The 20,304-nt window shown below is 40.7% G+C and overlaps 1 protein-coding gene across 3 annotated transcripts in view; it reads right to left on the bottom strand.

Annotated features, from left to right (window-relative positions):
- Window positions 1-64: 64 nt before the first annotated feature.
- Window positions 65-20,304, bottom strand: part of cacna2d2a (calcium channel, voltage-dependent, alpha 2/delta subunit 2a) — a 573,469-nt gene continuing 553,229 nt past the window's right edge. For all 3 annotated transcript variants that reach the window (XM_034166295.1, XM_034166292.1, XM_034166294.1), the window contains 10 exons: window positions 18,459-18,550; window positions 18,093-18,140; window positions 17,923-17,994; window positions 17,579-17,731; window positions 5,296-5,348; window positions 5,102-5,157; window positions 3,677-3,800; window positions 3,314-3,423; window positions 3,017-3,099; window positions 65-2,273 (listed from right to left, as the gene is read on the bottom strand). In XM_034166295.1, coding sequence (XP_034022186.1) covers window positions 2,151-2,273; window positions 3,017-3,099; window positions 3,314-3,423; window positions 3,677-3,800; window positions 5,102-5,157; window positions 5,296-5,348; window positions 17,579-17,731; window positions 17,923-17,994; window positions 18,093-18,140; window positions 18,459-18,550 — 914 coding nt within the window. In that variant the 3' untranslated portion in view covers window positions 65-2,150. The remainder of the gene's footprint in view (window positions 2,274-3,016; window positions 3,100-3,313; window positions 3,424-3,676; window positions 3,801-5,101; window positions 5,158-5,295; window positions 5,349-17,578; window positions 17,732-17,922; window positions 17,995-18,092; window positions 18,141-18,458; window positions 18,551-20,304) is intronic.

Below are 20,304 nucleotides of genomic sequence, written 5' to 3'. Positions count from 1 at the left end.
GTAAGGATGCAGTAAGGTTGGGTGGGTGAACATCAAGGTCGGAGGCTTTAGAATTTCAGACTTCCACCACTTCAAGCATTCATCGAGCAGGGTCAATAACTAATCATCGCAAGACTCAAAGAACAAAAATTAGAGCTCACTATACTTACTTCAGAACACCAAGAAACCTCAGGAACAGAGTATTTTGGAGGACATATTTGTGGGTAATAGAGTGTACATGAAGGGGAAACGTGTTAGTTCTCTGTTCTGTGTAACACTAAGGCATTTAGAGAGGCTATGTTGCACTTGAAACACTGATGTACTACACATTCTTTCAGACAACTCTGAATCAAAGAGGCTGAAATGCTTTTTTAATATATTTAAGCTCAATTGACGGTAAGTGATGAATTCCTTTCTTTTTCTCCACAGCAACACTGTATTACACCGTAGGAACTGGATAACAGCTATGCGACTACAACGGTCATTCCTCACGTGTCACTCTTTTGAAAGACATTCCCTTAAAGGATTTTTAAGTCAACCTAGCAAATACACGTACATCCACTCACAACCACAAACACACATATGATTCAGGCAGACGATGATTGAGGCTGGATTGTAAGTGCTGTTTAGTCCCCTTAGATGATACCCAAAAACCTGCTTGGTCCATGGACTAGATGCCTTATAAAGCTACTATATGGTCTCTTCACCCTAACAAGCCAGTGCGCCCCAAAACTAAGTGCATCAAGGCACTATGAAACAGTAGCTCCTCGACACAGGAGGCTAAACGCCTTTTCACAAGTCATAATGACCAAATAACAAATGGTGAAAGTTACAACCACACCACTATGTGATCATTATATTTAGTGGCCTCTTCTGCATTTCCCTTGGAAATGTTGAAAGCCCCTAAACCCCCAGCAGCGAATGAAGTTTGAACAGCATCAGTCAAAAAGGTAAGACAAGCCAAAAACCCAGCTGGAACTACCACAAGATGTTCGGGAGGCAGAGGGCTTGTGTGGACTCTTAGATCAGGAGCGTTAAAGTTAACAGGAGACGCTTCGTGAGGTTTGGCAGAGACGAGCTTTCACATCACAGAGCGCAGAATGGTTTTGTTTGGTGAACATGAGTCTGAACCAGATGTCAGAACAGCCCATAGGTGGTAAAGAACATGACACGACATCAACAAATCGGCTGTAACTGAACACTGATTGATATTTTACTGCAGTCTCAAAACTACTACGTCAGCACGAGCTGGACATAGAAGAAAAATACTCCAAAGAATGAGATAAATGTTGTATAATTTCAATCATCCTCTTAGGATGTGTTTTCTGTGGAGCAGCAGGAAATGAATCAGCATTCAGTTTCTGTCTTTTCATCACAGTTTGTCCTCAATCTGAATCTGAAGCCACTTTCCTCTGTGTTTTGGCTATAAAAATAAGACCACATCAAAGTCTATCTCATTTTGGCAAGTAGATATAGTGCATAAATGAACTCATGTCTTTTTAAACACCTAACGACTTCCATTTCAAATGATCACCTAAATATACGTACATTTGGAGTATGCATCACTTCAGCAGTTTACACGTGACATTTTGTATACATGAAAGTTCTTTTTTATCTTTTCTGGTGGCTAATACTTGCTGAATGGTCCACGGCTCCTCGGGAGAGGAGAATGACAGAGCGGTGAGACTCTGAGATGAAGGTGAGCGATAGAGAGGGGGGGGAGTCCATGTCTCACCGTCTGTCCCAAAGACACTGGCGAAGATGGACAAATGTCCTAAACTCTCCAGTCCGTATGACAATGACATCAACCTGTCTGTTCCCTCCCTCTCTTATAGGCAATGGGTCATGTGGCTTGTTTTGTTTTTTCCGATGTTGCCGCCGATGATCCCAGCGGTCCGACACCGCCTACTCTTCCTGCAGATGAAGGTTAACTGGCTGAGGACGCAAATGTCCGGCAGTTGTCACTAAGCGACAAGAACTGAAGCGAGCTGGGTAGCGTGGCACTCAGGGCTTCCAACTTGCTGTGATGAGAAGTCCCATTATTACCTATGTCAGGTACCTATAGCATTATACTATATCAGGGGTGGGGCATAGGGGCATGGATTTGGTGAGGGGCGGGGTTAAAGACAGGGCAGGAAACAAGCTTGTGGAGGACACGTGGAGGAATGGAGTTACTGTAGTAGTGAGTGAACATGAGGGCTGAAGGTTGGATAAAGCAGCAGCAGCTGAATGAGCAGTAAAGTGTAGAGGCAAGGACGGAAAGCGTGGCCCCGCCCACAATCTGATGTGTTCTCCTGCAGAGGGAAAAGTGTAAACTTAAACAGTGGGAATGAAAGAAGATATATATGTACATATACTGCAAAACTAAAATGAGATTTGTATAATCATTTGCAAACTTTGCACCTAAAAGCTACTAACAGATTGATGTTACAAACTGAATATGCATGCACAGCAGTGTGTAAATCTCGCGTGACTAAAGCCCCTTTCACACAGGCCCACCGTAGAGTTGTGTAATGTGACATACGGACTACGCCAAGCTTATGCAGTCCTACGTGGCAATACGCTGAGGGACACAAAGGCGTCCGTGAAATGGATGCAAAAAATTAAACGTTTAATTCTATGCAACACTCTACTACTGTATGCAAGTCTACATAACACTGCGCTACTGTACACCAAGCCTCCGCAATAGCCATTTTTGATATTTTAACTTCTATTCTAAACATACTGACAGCAAGCTGATACGTACAAATGTCTGGGAACTCTTGAGATTTTATACATTTACATTGTCTTTGAATGACAAAGTTTTAAACACAATTCCGGCCATTCTATATTTTAATTTCATATGAGGATTTTCCTAAAAGGAATACGATTTCAGCTGCTTTGCGAGAGAAAGCACACGGGAGATTCATGTCTAGATCTGATCCTATTCTCACTGCTAACGCTCCATGCAAACATAGAAAATGTGAACATGCTGTATGTGCTCATAAAAATGTATTAGAATATTTCTTTGTTTCATTACAGTGCCAGAATATCTTACAGCAATATTATTGTCAAAGCAGTTGGAGGGTCCTTTTCTGTAGCGTGCCACATTCATTTCCTCACATGGTTTATCATCTTTGACTGTAAACAGAGTTAAGAAATGATAAAAATATATTTTTGTGTATCACACACAGTCCACAAGCAGTCAGAAATAAATGGTCATAATTCACACCAACGTGGACAAAAATGACCTTGGAATGAATGCGAGACATCTGTGTGTCCACAGCTATGATAATGAGGAGATAACATCTCAAATTGTCTCTGCATTCCGGGTGTGCAAAGCAAGAAAGGATACATTCCTCCTCCTCTTGGGACAACTTCTCTATCTCACAGGTGTTGCAAGGCATCTTCTCCGCCACCACAAACAGCAGGTTGGTGTTGTTTATCCTTTTGGCATGAATCAGCCTGCAGAGACACAACTCTGTCAACAAACCCCGTCCGCTCGCTTACGTCACAGACTCATTTTGCTAATGGATAAGCGAGATTCATGAGACAGTCGTATACGGCTTATTTAGTCAATGATGTGGCCACTTCATTAAGGCTGATAGGGTTTAATCATTAGCAGCGTTTATTAGCTCCAACAGAAAGATGGAGCTGTCTCACTAACTGTGCGTCTGTCACAGCGTGATGGCGCGTGTTCGATCTCGTGTGCACGGACCTGGAGCAGTTGCCACAGTCTTGCAGTATGTTGTAGGAGCTGCTGAGGTTACTGAAGTAGTACTGCGTCTGGATCATTACGCAGCTCCTCTCTTTGACATCGAATCCTTCAGCATCCACCTCGTCTATAGTGACACAGTGCATAAAATGTAAGTGGAACACCTTCAACGAATTTCAAAAAGCCTTTTTTAATGACATTATAAAGCTGTAGGTTTAAAACTGGCATTAAAATAATGTCAGAACAGATTTTTATTTTTTAAATTCTGCTATTTTTAGCGTTTTTTTCTCCATTTTTGTGGTCACAGAATATACATTTAGTGCGGATTATGGGGCAGCACAGTGTCTTAGTGGTTAGCACTGATGCCTCACAGCAAAAAGGTCATGGGATCGATTCCCACCCGTGGCCTTTCTGTGTGGAGTTTGCATGTTCTTCCCATGTTTGCGTGGGTTTCCTCTGGGTGCTCCGGCTTCCTCCCACATCCAAAGACATGCAAGTTAGGTGGAGTGGAAACTTTAAATTGTCTGTAGGTGTGTGTTCGGGTGTGAATGTGTTGTTTGTCTATATGTGGCCTTGCGACAGACTGGCATCCTGTCCAGGGTGTACCCGGCCTCACGCCCTATGACTGCTGGGATAGGCTCCAGCACCCCTTGAGTCTTAACTGGAGCGAGTAAGTGAGTGAGTGAGTGCGTGAGTGTTTCTAAAAATGGGGGTCACATGGGTGCAAAAGCAAAATGAATGAATGATCTGGCACACTGATCAACAATAACACAAAACTCATAAAAAAGAAAGAACAATGTAACAGCGTACCCGTGTGGCAGAAAGGATGTAGGCAGAAGCAAAGCTCAGACATACCCACCCCTTATACTAGAAAAATAAAGAATCTATCTATCTATCTATCTATCTATCTATCTATCTATCTATCTATCTATCTATCTATCTATCTATCTATCTATCTATCTATCTATCTATCTATCTATCTATCTATCTATATATATATATATATATATATATATATATATATATAAACAACCAGTACCAAAGAAGTGTGTACAAGAAATATAAATGAATCAATGAACTAAGATTTCTAAACACGTCCAGACAAACAACAGTGCACAATGCACAAGCCCAGAAACAACAAAATCGGTGAACCTAATTCTTCAGACTACAAGTACTTTTATTATTTTTGTAAAGCCTTTTAAAGCCAACTAAGGTACCAAGTAATTTAATGTTATCAGGACAGGTTATTCCAAATGTTAACACCTTCAACAGAAACACAATGACTTTTTGCAGTTGTTAAGCTGTAAATGTGGACATGCACATTTTCAAAACATAAACAATGTTACATGATTGAAAACGACGATTTTGGGTGGGGGGGGTGTCTTGTACTTGAATAGGAAGCATTCTTTTTAAAGTCTTTGAACCCACCTGTGACAAACCAACTGTGATAAGCCACTCCATACAGAAACTGTTGGAACAAGGACCTGTGCAGACAGACGGTGTTATTAAATAAGCAGACAGTTGTGAATATAGATTTATGCAGTGGGGATATGCATAAAAAATGTCTCTTCAGAATGTGTCACGACAGGGTTTTTATATTATTAGGACAAATTGACTCCTACCATGCGGCTGCTGATGTCCACCAAGCCACGTTTACAAAATCTGCAATTGTGGGCTGGAACCGCAGAGAAAACATTAAAAGAAAAAAAAAAAATGTCTTATTGCCTGAATTGCATAGATACTTTACATGAAATCTAACAGTTCCATTCATCTGCTGTTTTGTTAGTTGTGTATATAAGTGCATCTGGAATTTATTAACAGCGCTTAATTTTTTCCAGAATTTGTTATGTTACAGCCTTAATAAAAAATGGAGTAAATTCATTTGTCCCCTCAAAATTCTTCTCACAACACCCCTTAATGACAACATGGAAAAAGTTTTTTTTTTTTTTTTTTGTTAATTTTTGCAAATTTATAAAAAAAAATTAATAAAATGAAGGAATCACATGTACACAAGTATTCACACCACTTGTCAATGTTTGTAAGTAGTATATATACACACTGTTAGAAAAGTATCAGACCTTTTTTTTTCAAAAACCTGATGGATTTGAATCACGTGTGCTTGCATGAGCAAACCTTGAACCTTCGTGCGCATACGTGAACTTTTTCACGCCTGTCGATTGCATCATTTTCTGGTAAGCAGCTTTTGTGTGAGGTGTGTGTTATTTTCCCTTTCCACCTGGCTATCTCCCAATTTCTGGCAAAATTTGATGCGGCGCTGCTCCAGTCGTTCCGTCTTTTTCCTTGAACTGAAAAAACGCCGAGCGCACAACACACAGGCTGCTTACCAGGAAGTGACTCAATTTATTTTATTTCCTTTATATAGCGCCAAATCACAACAGAGTTGTCTCAAGGCGCTTCACACACCTTACCAACCCCCAGAGCAATAGTGGTAAGGAAAAACTCCCCCTGAGGAAGAAACCTCAAGCAGACAAGACTCAAAGGGGTGACCCTCTGCTTGGGCCATGCTACAAACATAAATTACAGAAATAATTCACAGAACAATTCATGGATGAATATACAAGAATTGCTGTTGGTGCACAGGACAGGAGGATCACCAACACGAATACAACTCCCATCTCTGGATGGCGCTGCACCTTAAACAGAGAAAAAACAGAATCAGGCATCAGAAAGACAAAAAATACTGTATAATTTGCCAGCATTATTAAATTCTACAGCTAGCCAGGCCCCTGTAGTCGGTGCGGACCAAGGTAGCTTAGCCGCCGTTAGTTACCCTCTGGCAGATCCCGAGCAGCCGGGAAAGCAGGCCGACTGGGTGACTGTGAGGAGGAAGCATAGCCCTAAACAGAAGCCCCGTGTACACCGTCAACCCGTTCACATCTCTAACCGTTTTTCCCCACTCGACGACACACCCGCCGAGGATCAAACTCTGGTTATTGGCGACTCTGTTTTGAGAAATGTGAAGTTAGCAACACCAGCAACCATAGTCAATTGTCTTCCGGGGGCCAGAGCAGGCGACATTGAAGGAAATTTGAAACTGCTGGCTAAGGCTAAGCGTAAATTTGGTAAGATTGTAATTCACGTCGGCAGTAATGACACTCGGTTACGCCAATCGGAGGTCACTAAAATTAACATTAAATCGGTGTGTAACTTTGCAAAAACAATGTCGGACTCTGTAGTTTTCTCTGGGCCCCTCCCCAATCAGACCGGGAGTGACATGTTTAGCCGCATGTTCTCCTTGAATTGCTGGCTGTCTGAGTGGTGTCCAAAAAATGAGGTGGGCTTCATAGATAATTGGCAAAGCTTCTGGGGAAAACCTGGTCTTGTTAGGAGAGACGGCATCCATCCCACTTTGGATGGAGCAGCTCTCTCTAGAAATCTGGCCAATTTTCTTAAATCCTCCAAACCGTGACTATCCAGGGTTGGGACCAGGAAGCAGAGTTGTAGTCTTACACACCTCTCTGCAGCTTCTCTCCCCCTGCCATCCCCTCATTACCCCATCCCCGTAGAAACGGTGCCTGCTCCCAGACTACCAATAACCAGCAAAAATCTATTTAAGCATAAAAATTCAAAAAGAAAAAATATAGCACCTTCAACTGATTCCTTCTTTATGTTCTCTAATGCCATATACCAACACAGTGCAGAGTAGCTACCTAAACTCTGTAAGTGAGATAGAGTATCTCGTCAATAGTTTTACATCCTCATTGAAGACAACTTTGGATGCTGTAGCTCCTCTGAAAAAGAGAGCTTTAAATCAGAAGTGTCTGACTCCGTGGTATAACTCACAAACTCGTAGCTTAAAGCAGATAACCCGTAAGTTGGAGAGGAAATGGCGTCTCACTAATTTAGAAGATCTTCACTTAGCCTGGAAAAAGAGTCTGTTGCTCTATAAAAAAGCCCTCCGTAAAGCTAGGACATCTTTCTACTCATCACTAATTGAAGAAAATAAGAACAACCCCAGGTTTCTTTTCAGCACTGTAGCCAGGCTGACAAAGAGTCAGAGCTCTATTGAGCTGAGTATTCCATTAACTTTAACTAGTAATGACTTCATGACTTTCTTTGCTAACAAAATTTTAACTATTAGAGAAAAAATTACTCATAACCATCCCAAAGACGTATCGTTATCTTTGGCTGCTTTCAGTGATGCCGGTATTTGGTTAGACTCTTTCTCTCCGATTGTTCTGTCCGAGTTATTTTCATTAGTTACTTCATCCAAACCATCAACATGTTTATTAGACCCCATTCCTACCAGGCTGCTCAAGGAAGCCCTACCATTATTTAATGCTTCGATCTTAAATATGATCAATCTATCTTTGTTAGTTGGCTATGTACCACAGGCTTTTAAGGTGGCAGTAATTAAACCATTATTTAAAAAGCCATCACTTGACCCAGCTATCTTAGCTAATTATAGGCCAATCTCCAACCTTCCTTTTCTCTCAAAAATTCTTGAAAGGGTAGTTGTAAAACAGCTAACTGATCATCTGCAGAGGAATGGTCTATTTGAAGAGTTTCAGTCAGGTTTTAGAATTCATCATAGTACAGAAACAGCATTAGTGAAGGTTACAAATGATCTTCTTATGGCCTCGGACAGTGGACTCATCTCTGTGCTTGTTCTGTTAGACCTCAGTGCTGCTTTTGATACTGTTGACCATAAAATTTTATTACAGAGATTAGAGCATGCCATAGGTATTAAAGGCACTGCGCTGCAGTGGTTTGAATCATATTTGTCTAATAGATTACAATTTGTTCATGTAAATGGGAATCTTCTTCACAGACTAAAGTTAATTATGGAGTTCCACAAGGTTCTGTGCTAGGACCAATTTTATTCACTTTATACATGCTTCCCTTAGGCAGTATTATTAGACGGTATTGCTTAAATTTTCATTGTTACGCAGATGATACCCAGCTTTATCTATCCATGAAGCCAGAGGACACACACCAATTAGCTAAACTGCAGGATTGTCTTACAGACATAAAGACATGGATGACCTCTAATTTCCTGCTTTTAAACTCAGATAAAACTGAAGTTATTGTACTTGGCCCCACAAATCTTAGAAACATGGTGTCTAACCAGATCCTTACTCTGGATGGCATTACCCTGACCTCTAGTAATACTGTGAGAAATCTTGGAGTCATTTTTGATCAGGATATGTCATTCAAAGCGCATATTAAACAAATATGTAGGACTGCTTTTTTGCATTTACGCAATATCTCTAAAATCAGAAAGGTCTTGTCGCAGAGTGATGCTGAAAAACTAATTCATGCATTTATTTCCTCTAGGCTGGACTATTGTAATTCATTATTATCAGGTTGTCCTAAAAGTTCCCTAAAAAGCCTTCAGTTAATTCAAAATGCTGCAGCTAGAGTACTGACGGGGACTAGAAGGAGAGAGCATATCTCACCCATATTGGCCTCTCTTCATTGGCTTCCTGTTAATTCTAGAATAGAATTTAAAATTCTTCTTCTTACTTATAAGGTTTTGAATAATCAGGTCCCATCTTATCTTAGGGACCTCGTAGTACCATATCACCCCAATAGAGCGCTTCGCTCTCAGACTGCAGGCTTACTTGTAGTTCCTAGGGTTTGTAAGAGTAGAATGGGAGGCAGAGCCTTCAGCTTTCAGGCTCCTCTCCTGTGGAACCAGCTCCCAATTCAGATCAGGGAGACAGACACCCTCTCTACTTTTAAGATTAGGCTTAAAACTTTCCTTTTTGCTAAAGCTTATAGTTAGGGCTGGATCAGGTGACCCTGAACCATCCCTTAGTTATGCTGCTATAGACGTAGACTGCTGGGGGGTTCCCATGATGCACTGTTTCTTTCTCTTTTTGCTCTGTATGCACCACTCTGCATTTAATCATTAGTGATCGATCTCTGCTCCCCTCCACAGCATGTCTTTTTCCTGGTTCTCTCCCTCAGCCCCAACCAGTCCCAGCAGAAGACTGCCCCTCCCTGAGCCTGGTTCTGCTGGAGGTTTCTTCCTGTTAAAAGGGAGTTTTTCCTTCCCACTGTAGCCAAGTGCTTGCTCACAGGGGGTCATTTTGACTGTTGGGGTTTTACATAATTATTGTATGGCCTTGCCTTACAATATAAAGCGCCTTGGGGCAACTGTTTGTTGTGATTTGGCGCTATATAAAAAAATTGATTGATTGATTGAATATGATGATCCACTGTATCAAATGCAGCTCTGAGATCTAACAGCAACAGAACCAGAATTTTAGAGCAAAATGATAGATTTGATATCGGCAGATAGTTTTTCAATACACTAGGGTCAAGATTAGGTTTCTTAAGTAATGGTTTAATCACTGCATATTTGAAACGTTTAGGAACAGATCCAGAAGTTAAAGATTAATCATTTCCAGCACAATCGGCCCAAGAGTGGGCCACAGGTCCTTAAACAGTTTTGTTGGTATAGGATCAAATAAACAGGTTGTGCTTTTTGTTGACGTTACGAGTTTCGTCAGCATGTCTAGAGAGATACCATCAAATTCTGTAAATCTAGGTAATACCTCAGTAGTGGCGCCCACCTCAATAGCAGGGTGTAGTGGCTGGATTAAGGCATGCTGGGATATGTTCAACCTAATGTTATCTATTTTCTTCTCAAAGTAATCCAGGAAATCTTGTGCTGTAAAAGGAGAGCGAACTACAGGTGGTTGTCCATGAATAAGTGTTGCCACCGTGTTGAACAAGAACTTTTGAGTTATGCTTGTTTTTGTTGATCAAATCAAAGTAGTAAGTCCGCTTTGTAGCCAATAGCGCATGCTTATAGTCAATCAATCAATCAATTTTTTTTATATAGCGCCAAATCACAACAAACAGTTGCCCCAAGGCGCTTTATATTGTAAGGCAAGGCCATACAATAATTATGTAAAACCCCAATGGTCAAAACGACCCCCTGTGAGCAAGCACTTGGCTACAGTGGGAAGGAAAAACTCCCTTTTAACAGGAAGAAACCTCCAGCAGAACCAGGCTCAGGGAGGGGCAGTCTTCTGCTGGGACTGGTTGGGGCTGAGGGAGAGAACCAGGAAAAAGACATGCTGTGGAGGGGAGCAGAGATCGATCACTAATGATTAAATGCAGAGTGGTGCATACAGAGCAAAAAGAGAAAGAAACAGTGCATCATGGGAACCCCCCAGCAGTCTACGTCTATAGCAGCATAACTAAGGGATGGTTCAGGGTCACCTGATCCAGCCCTAACTATAAGCTTTAGCAAAAAGGAAAGTTTTAAGCCTAATCTTAAAAGTAGAGAGGGTGTCTGTCTAAGATGGCATCACGCCATGCAAGGTGGAATACTTCTAATTTTGAACGACGCCATTTATGTTCTAGACCTCTTGCTTTATGCTTGAGGTCACGCAGGTAATCATTGAACCAAGGTGACTGTGATTTGGGGGAGCGCGGTTTCAACACAGGTGGTGCAATCATGTCGAGTGTCGTTTTGAGCACTGAGTTTAAACTATCCACAAGTCTGTCTACTGACGGGGTATTTGTCAAAAGTGAGGCTAAGACATCAGGTAATCTAGCTTCTAGTTGTCTTAGTTGAGGAGTTGATGCATCGCCGTAATGATATATAAGGTTGTTGTTCCACTAAACACGGCAGCGAAACTGTAAACTTAATAAGTGAGTGATCAGAGACCACTGATGTAAGAGGCATAATGTCAATATTCGTGACAGCAATATCACGTGCGAGAACCAGATCCAGGGTATTTCCACTAATGTGCGTTGAATCCCGAATGCATTGCCGAAATCCTAATACATCCACAATTTCCATAAATGATGTGCAGAGGGGATCAGAAGGCTTATTTATATGAACGTTAAAGTCACCAATGATCAGAATGTTATCTGCTCTCGTTGACAAGTTAGAAGTGATGCAATCGACAGGCGTGAAAAAATTCACGCATGCGCATGAAGGTTCAAGGTTTGCTCATGCAAGCACACGTGATTCAAATCCATCAGGTTTTTGCAAAAAATAAAGAGGTCCGATACTTTTCTAACAGACCTCATATATACTCAACAAAAATATAAACGCAACACTTTTGGTTTTGCTCCCATTTTGTATGAGATGAACTCAAAGATCTAAAACTTTTTCCACATACACAATATCACCATTTCCCTCAAATATTGTTCACAAACCAGTCTAAATCTGTGATAGTGAGCACTTCTCCTTTGCTGAGATAATCCATCCCACCTCACAGGTGTGCCATATCAAGATGCTGATTAGACACCATGATTAGTGCACATGTGTGCCTTAGACTGCCCACAATAAAAGGCCACTCTGAAAGGTGCAGTTTTGTTTTATTGGGGGGGGGATACCAGTCAGTATCTGGTGTGACCACCATTTGCCTCATGCAGTGCAACACATCTCCTTCACATCATCCGTGAAGAGAACACCTCTCCAACGTGCCAAACGCCAGGGAATGTGAGCATTTGCCCACTCAAGTCGGTTACAACGACGAACTGGAGTCAGGTCGAGACCCCGATGAGGAGGACGAGCATGCAGATGAGCTTCCCTGAGACAGTTTCTGATAGTTTGTGCAGAAATTCTTTGGTTATGCAAACCGATTGTTTCAGCAGCTGTCCGAGTGGCTGGTCTCAGACGATCTTGGAGGTGAACATGCAGGATGTGGAGGTCCTGGGCTGGTGTGGTTACACGTGGTCTGCGGTTGTGAGGCTGGTTGGATGTACTGCCAAATTCTCTGAAACGCCTTTGGAGACGGCTTATGGTAGAGAAATGAACATTCAATACACGAGCAAGAGCTCTGGTTGACTTTCCTGCTGTCAGCATGCCAATTGTACGCTCCCTCAAATCTTGCGACATCTGTGGCATTGTGCTGTGTGATAAAACTGCACCTTTCAGAGTGGCCTTTTATTGTGGACAGTCTAAGGCACACCTGTGCACTAATCATGGTGTCTAATCAGCATCTTGATATGGCACACCTGTGAGGTGGGATGGATTATCTCAGCAAAGGAGAAGTGCTCACTATCACAGATTTAGACTGGTTTGTGAACAATATTTGAGGGAAATGGTGATATTGTGTATGTGGAAAAAGTTTTAGATCTTTGAGTTCATCTCATACAAAATGGGAGCAAAACCAAAAGTGTTGCGTTTATATTTTTGTTGAGTATATATACATAGCATCCAGAAAGTATTCACTGTGCTCCATTTTTTGGGGGGGGATTTTGTTATGGTACAGCTTTATTCCAAAATGGAGTAAATTCTTTTTTTTCCCATCAAAATTCTACTCGCAACACCCAATAATGATAATATAATGATAATGAAAATAATAAAAAATCACATGTACATAAGGATTCGCACCCTTTGCTCAATACTTTGTTGAATCACCTTTGACAGAAATAACAAACTCAAGTCTTCGTGAATATGATGCCACAAGCTTGGTGCACCTATCTTTGGGCAGTTTTGTTCATTCCGCTTTGCAAGCACCTCTTGAGCTCCATCCGGTTGGATGAGGAGCGTCGGTGCACAGCGATTTTCAGATCTCTCCAGAGATGTTGAATCAGATTCAGGTCTGGGCTCTGGCTGGGTCATTTAAGGACATTCACAGAGTTGTCCTGAAGCCACTCCTTTGATATATTGGCTGTGTGCTTAGGGTCATTGACCTGCTGAAAGATGAACCGTCACCCCAGTCTGAAGTCAAGAGCGCTCTGGAGCAGGTTTTCATCAAGGATGTCTCTGTACATTGCTTCATTCATTTTACCCTCAATCCTGACTAGTCTCCCAGTTCCTGCTGCTGAAAAACATCCCCACAGCATGATGCTGCCACCAGCATGCTTCACTGTAGGGATGGTGCCTGTTTCCTCCAAACGTGGTGCCTGGCATTCACACCAAAGAATTCAATCGTTGTCTCATCAGACCAGAGAATTTTGTTTCTGATGGTCTGAGAGTCCTTCAGGTGCCCTTTGGCAAACTCCAGGTGGGCTGCCATGTCCCTTTTTCTAAGGAGTGGCTTCAGTCTAGCCACTCTACCATACAGGCCTGATTGGTGGATTGCTGCAGAGATGGTTGTCATTCTGGAAGGTTCTCTTCTCTCCACAGAGGAATGCTGAAGCTCTGACAGAGTGACCATTGGGTGCTTGGTCACCTCCCTGACTAAGGCCCTTCTACTCTGATCAGTCAGTTTAGACGGGTGGCCAGCTCTAGGAAGAGTCCTGGTGGATTCAAACTTCTACCATTTACAGATGATGGAGGCCACTGTGCTCATTGGGACCTTCAAAGCAGCAGAAATGTTTCTGTACCCTTCCCCAGATTTGTGCCTCGAGACAATCCTGTCTCAGAGGTCTACAGACAATTTCTTTGACTTCATGCTTGGTTTGTGCTCTGACATGCACTGTCAACTGTGGGACCTTAAATGTAGACAGGTGTGTGCCTTTCAGTGTTGGCAAAGTAACTTTGACAAGTTACTTCATTAGTTACTTTATACAGTTATATTTTACAGTTACTTTATACAGTTACTTTATTAGCAGCTGTGGACAACTTGTCGGCAGCTGCTGAATGTAATTAATGAAGTAACTCATAGTCTAACTTGGTTATTTTTAAGATTTAGTACTCAGAAAAGTAACTATTAGTTACTCTGCTGATTGCTCAATCTTAAGAGTAATCAAGATAGATTACTAGTTACGTTATTAGTTACATTACTTATTAGTTGCAAGTTTTCGGTAGATTCTAATAAAGTCATTGCATAAAGCTGGTAATGAAGTAACCGTATAAAGTAACTGTATAAAGCAACTAAAAAAGTAACTTGTCAAAGTTACTTTGACAACACTGGTGCCTTTCCAAATCATGTTCAGTCAGCTGAATTTACCCCAGGTGGACTCCAATTAAGCTGTAGAAACCAGTGTTGTATAGTAATGCAGTAAAAATACACCACTACTGTACTTAAGTACGTTTTGGGAGACTTTGTACTTTAATTGAGTTTTTTTTATTCAGATTACTTTCACTTTTACTTCACTACATTTCCGACCTTAATTGCATACTTCTACTCCGATACATTATCTATGCCCCATGCCGTTACTCGTTACAAAACACACACACACACACACACACACACACACACACAAACACGAAAAAAGTTGTGTTTTCACCCAGAGACAGATTACTAGTGACTGCAACGAAGTCAGGCTGATTTGTCATGAGGCATGTCCGATAGGCTTATTTGCAGTTGCGAACTTGTGGGGTGTTTGTCAGGAAAATGATCATTTCTCTACATTGATTACAGACCTGCAGCAGGTCTGTAATCAACCTTTCTGCAGCGCGGCTTTGCTTTGAACCTTGAACCAATCGAAGCAGTGATTTGCAGGTCGAAGCAGTGCTTCGATCTACGATTCGTGGATTTTATTTCGCTTTATCCTAATTTTTTTCCCGCTAAAACCCTGAGGAACATATGTCTGTGAATAACATTTAATATTTTTATGTTAAACCGACCTGTTATGGTCTTCTGAAACAGTTGATAGATGTATTTTATAACTTAAAAACGGGACCAATGCTAACGTGTTAGCATGTCTATGGCGTTTTCAATGTTAAAGGTAGCATTAAGCTGTTCGCATCAGCACGTTTGTGTTGATTTGTGTTCGTTGTCGTAAAAGAGTCAAACTGTAATTTTTTAAATTTATTTTTATTCATATATTATAGCAACAACAATAATAGTCTACATAATAGACAATAAACAGACTGAAGGACAGCTTTTTCCCAATGGCTGTGAAAAGACTTTTAGAAGAATATTGACTACTTGTATCGCACTGGGGATTACACTGCACTGTTTTTATTATTGCACCGGATATTCCCTCCACTGTTTTATTCTTTAAAATATGTATTTAATATTCATTATCTTATTTATACTGAGTTTTTAACAGACTATATATTTTATATGTGATAGTCTATTGTATATTGTAATTTATCTGTGAGGGAGCTGCTGCACAGGGGTGTTGCCGAACGACATTTCATTGTGTTTTTTATACAATGACAATAAAGCTTATTCAATTCAATTCAATTCAATAATAGTCAATAATAATAGACTAATAATGTTACAATACAATTTTAGAGAAAAAGACAAAAAGAACCTAATGAAACAAAACACAACAGAAAAGATAAAACCTTGTAACAATGAAAATAAATAAATACATATAGAAATAAATAATTGTTTCCTGTGAACACCTAGTGAGTAGCCTACTCTCGTTTAGGTTTTGAAACCTTGTTTGAAGTGTTTTTGTGTGATGTGCACAATTTTCAGTGTTTTCACTAATACTACCAGTCATTTACAAGCCTAGATAAACTTTTATAAAAAAAAAAAAATCAGTCCGTTTTTGATTATTAACATTTACTTGTACTTTTACTTTCAATACTTGAGTACATTTAGTTGTACATTACTTATACTTAAGTACAATAAATACTAGATACTTTAAGACTTTTACTTGAGTAGCATTTCAATCAGTGACTTGAACTTCTACCAAAGTCATTTTTTTAATGGGTATCTGTACTTTTACTTGAGTGTGATTTTCCGGTACTTTATACAACACTGGTAGAAACATCTCAAGATGATCAGTTGAAACAGGTTGCATCTGAGCTCTGTTTTGAGCTTCATTGCAAAGGCTGTGAATAAATATGTACATGTGATTTCTGTTTTTTCATTATTTTTAATAAACCTGCTAAAATCTAAAAAAAAAAACTTTTTTCACATTGTCTTTATGAGGTATTGTGTGTAGAATTTGGGGGGAAAAAATGAATTTCATCCATTTTGGAATAAGACTGTAACTGTTGTGAAAGTGTAGGAACACGGACCCACAACAGGGGGCGCAATGAACGGACAATGGAGAAGGTAAATAACAAGATTTACTTCTGTGAAACAAGCACAATTAATATAACAAACACAATTTGGGGTCGAATCCGCTGGTGTCGTGTGGGCAGGCTCGAAGGTAGGAGACGTCCGTCTCAGTCGAACCGGAACCACCCAGATCTCCTCTGCCACCGAACCCTGGAAATACTGGAACCGCCAAGTCCCGAATTCCCAGGTGGCCACTGCCTCCGCTCGTCGGATCCGGTACTGCTGGCAGGAGAGAGCAACAACACACAGGCGTGGATGACCGCACCCAGTAACGGAGAGGGGAGAAGCCGCCTCCACCTCTTGTCAAAGAACAGCAGGAAGGTGAGTACTTATCCAAACAATGAAGCTATCTGTAGTCACCAGTCCTGAAAAGGTTTAACAGGTTTAGCTGGTTATGCAATATATAAATGCAGAGAATACTACCTTAGTCTTAGGCGATATCTCGGCACTGAGGTGGAGACGCCGTCCTCCTGATATACCTCTGTGCTGAGTGGAACAGCTGTGTCTGGTGATGGGTGACAGCTGTCACCCAGGCTACTCCCATGATGCGGCAGCGCCCTCTGGTGCCTGGAGCCCGCACTCCAGGCAGGGCGCCCTCTGGTGGTGGTGGGCCAGCAGTACCTCCTCTTCAGCGGCCCACACAACAGTAACATAACAATGTAGGAAAAGTGAAGCGCTGTGAATACTTTCTGGACGCACTGTACACCCCTCCCCACACACTTTTTTCATAATTTTTCACATTTTTGGCAGATGTGACACATACTCCAGTGCGACTTATCTAGAACTGATCCAAAGTCAAGACCACACAGAACAATATATATTTTGTTGACACTGAATTACAAATAATTAATTTGCATAAATCTGTGTCAAATGTATTAGGTTTAGATGTTTTTTGTGTCATACATCCTTTTAGTTCCTAAGCTACTTACACCTAGTTTTCCTCATCTATCATTACATGTTCTCTTCCTGATTTGAATTTAATTCCAATTCAATTTATTTATGTCACCAAATCACATCACAAGTTGCCACAAGGCGACTCAGGAGAGTTTGTTCTCACCACAAACACTTGTCGCGGTGCAGCTCCAGCTTCACTGTTTGGCATCCGCTCACACACAGACTGATAGTCAAAAGACTGCTTACGGCTGTAGAAGGAATTGTTGTAGAGTGCGTACATCAAGTATGGGTCGACATCACTGAAGAACATGCCCACCTGCAGGGGCAGAAGAATACACAGTGACACAACTGAACACACAACATGCCACATCAACATGCCACATCAACATGCCAACACACATCATGTAAGATGACATGCAGAGCAAAGACTATCGAGAGATGTTTTTGTGCTTCCGACCCTTTTTAGCAATGAAATTACTGACGGGATAAACAGATTATGAACTGCACCTTGTACCAGTCTTCCTTCTGATTGGACATGATTAGAAATCCACCATCATCTATTAAATAACACAGGAGGTCCTGAACAAAAAAGGCAGAGACAGACTGTTACATCAATGCACACTGAAAAATAAAAGCAATTTACCACAGGACATCCAGCATTAAAAATGTGCACGTACATCACTGTTGGCTTCACAGTCCATTTCACAAACCCTGTTTGGTCCACACTGCCGCAGACAGAGAGAGAAAACATCCACTCAACATTAATACTGCATGGTGCAACAGCAAATGTTTAAATTCAAATTTAGCTTTACTTCCACCAAGGAAGTTCTGCTCACTGGATTGATACTCAAAAACTAAAGCACCGACATTCACAAATCCCAGTCAACATGTTGGCCTTGTCCAAAGTATAAGTAGTTCAATTATGTGGGAAGATCTGATTTTTTTTTATTTACTATTAGCTGCTAAATTTTATTTTTAGGTCCTTGGTGGAAGCATATGTTCCAACGCATGCTTTTGTAGCAATAAAACTGTTGGCGCATTACCGTGTTTGAGCCTTGGCGGTTGTCTGTGTGATTGCTGGCAAGAATCTTGAATTTATCCACCCACGCTTCAAGGTCTAGTTTCACTCCAACCACTGAGAATAATATGTTAATAAATGGGATCCAGTTATACACAAACACAAGTTTAGTTGTAAAATGATTAATCAAAGCACAGCCGGCAGATGCAATGTATGGATTTTTGAGAAAAAAATAATGACATGTAATTATCTTCAGAAGTAGGCACAGTTCAGCTCATCAGCTAACTGCTAATGAGCAAAGCTATCTTTTTTTTGTTTGTGGATTCACTTTTCAGCTATCCTTGAAAACAATTAGTGGATGAATTAGCTTACAATAATGCTGCGTTTGACTGTACCTTGAAAAAAACAAACAAACAAGCTCCGACTCGGAAAAGTGCAACAGAAGGCTATTCAAGTTGAAATTCCAAGTCGGAAACTCGGGCAGCAGCCGTGAAGACTGAGATAACTGAGCTGACATCACAGCAATGTAGTGGGGCACACAGTGAATGGTCAACGGTAACCTGTTTGTTATTTTTTACTTGTATGTAGTGTTTATGGCAATTTTACTCAATAACCGCATCAGATGGGTCTTGACATGGTTTTAAAAAGGAATAGTTTGGACCATGTATCATCCTTACTTATCACGTTATGGGGTAACATATGTCACATGTCATAGAATCCAACAGACGTAGACCTTGTTTGACCTTTACTTTGGAGGGCAAGCATTCAACACTGTCAACACTATTCCATTTATTAATCCTATTAGCTCAACCAATAATTTGCATCACTTTTTACCAAAATTGGAGCAACTTTAACTTTTGACCCCTGTACAAAATGACACTGACCTTTGTCACCATTCTTGCTGTTTTTATCCCGTAACTCCATAGAATTCAGTCACAGATAGTCCAAACTATACCTTTTTGGAATCTTTATGATCAGGCAAATAATGTGGAATATTTTTCAATATGATTGGAGCATCTTTTAATAATAATAAACCAATGCAGCTAACTTTAAAGCCAACATAGCTTAAAAAATAAAAAATTTCAAGATCAAAATGCTTATTTGTCACATGCAAATATACAATGTATAAAGTGCAGTGAAAAGTGTCTTTGTACCTGCACTGACAAAAACAATAACAATAGCAAAAACGGAAAACCATAAACACTAAAGTAAAAAGTGCAATAAGAGTAAAAAAAAAAGAAGATGATTTACAGATGTACAAATATGCAGATGAGTTGTCGGGAGGGATTATGCAAGACGTAATAGGGGGGTTAATTGTGCAAAGAAAGACTGAAAAATGAAATTCCCTATTTCAAATTCAGTAAACAATTGGCCTGGGGGAAAAAGCTTTTCCTCATCCTCTCAGTGTTGGTTTTCAAGCAATGGAACCGACGACCAGATGGCAACAGGGAGAGAAGGGAATGTCCAGGGTGATGGGGCATGTTGAGGATCTTCTTTACCCTTGACCTGCATCTTTTGGAGCAAATGTCATGCAGGTCGGGCAGTTAGGGTTTGACATTTAACAGTTAAAAACATTTGTAAACCTTAAAATCATACATCTTTGTTCCGGTTTGCACTTATACACTAATCCAATATGACAACGACACACTGCATGACGGGAACAAGCATCACCTCGAGGAGGTGGAAGAGCAAGAAGTCAAGCCAGCATTAAAATTATTTTCCATGTGTGTTTTTATTTCTTATGTAATACTTTCTCGACTGTGAATAAACTGTATGCTGAATGGAAACTATTGTTTCATTTCATTTTTAATTTATTATTCATGTGCATCTTGATCATCATGATCTTGGCATACAAAACCTTTTTCGGGGGG

Source organism: Thalassophryne amazonica, chromosome 3 (genome assembly GCF_902500255.1).
Source record: "Thalassophryne amazonica chromosome 3, fThaAma1.1, whole genome shotgun sequence".
NCBI classification, from domain to species: Eukaryota; Metazoa; Chordata; class Actinopteri; order Batrachoidiformes; family Batrachoididae; genus Thalassophryne; species Thalassophryne amazonica.
This window is presented reverse-complemented; position numbering and strand designations above follow the sequence as displayed.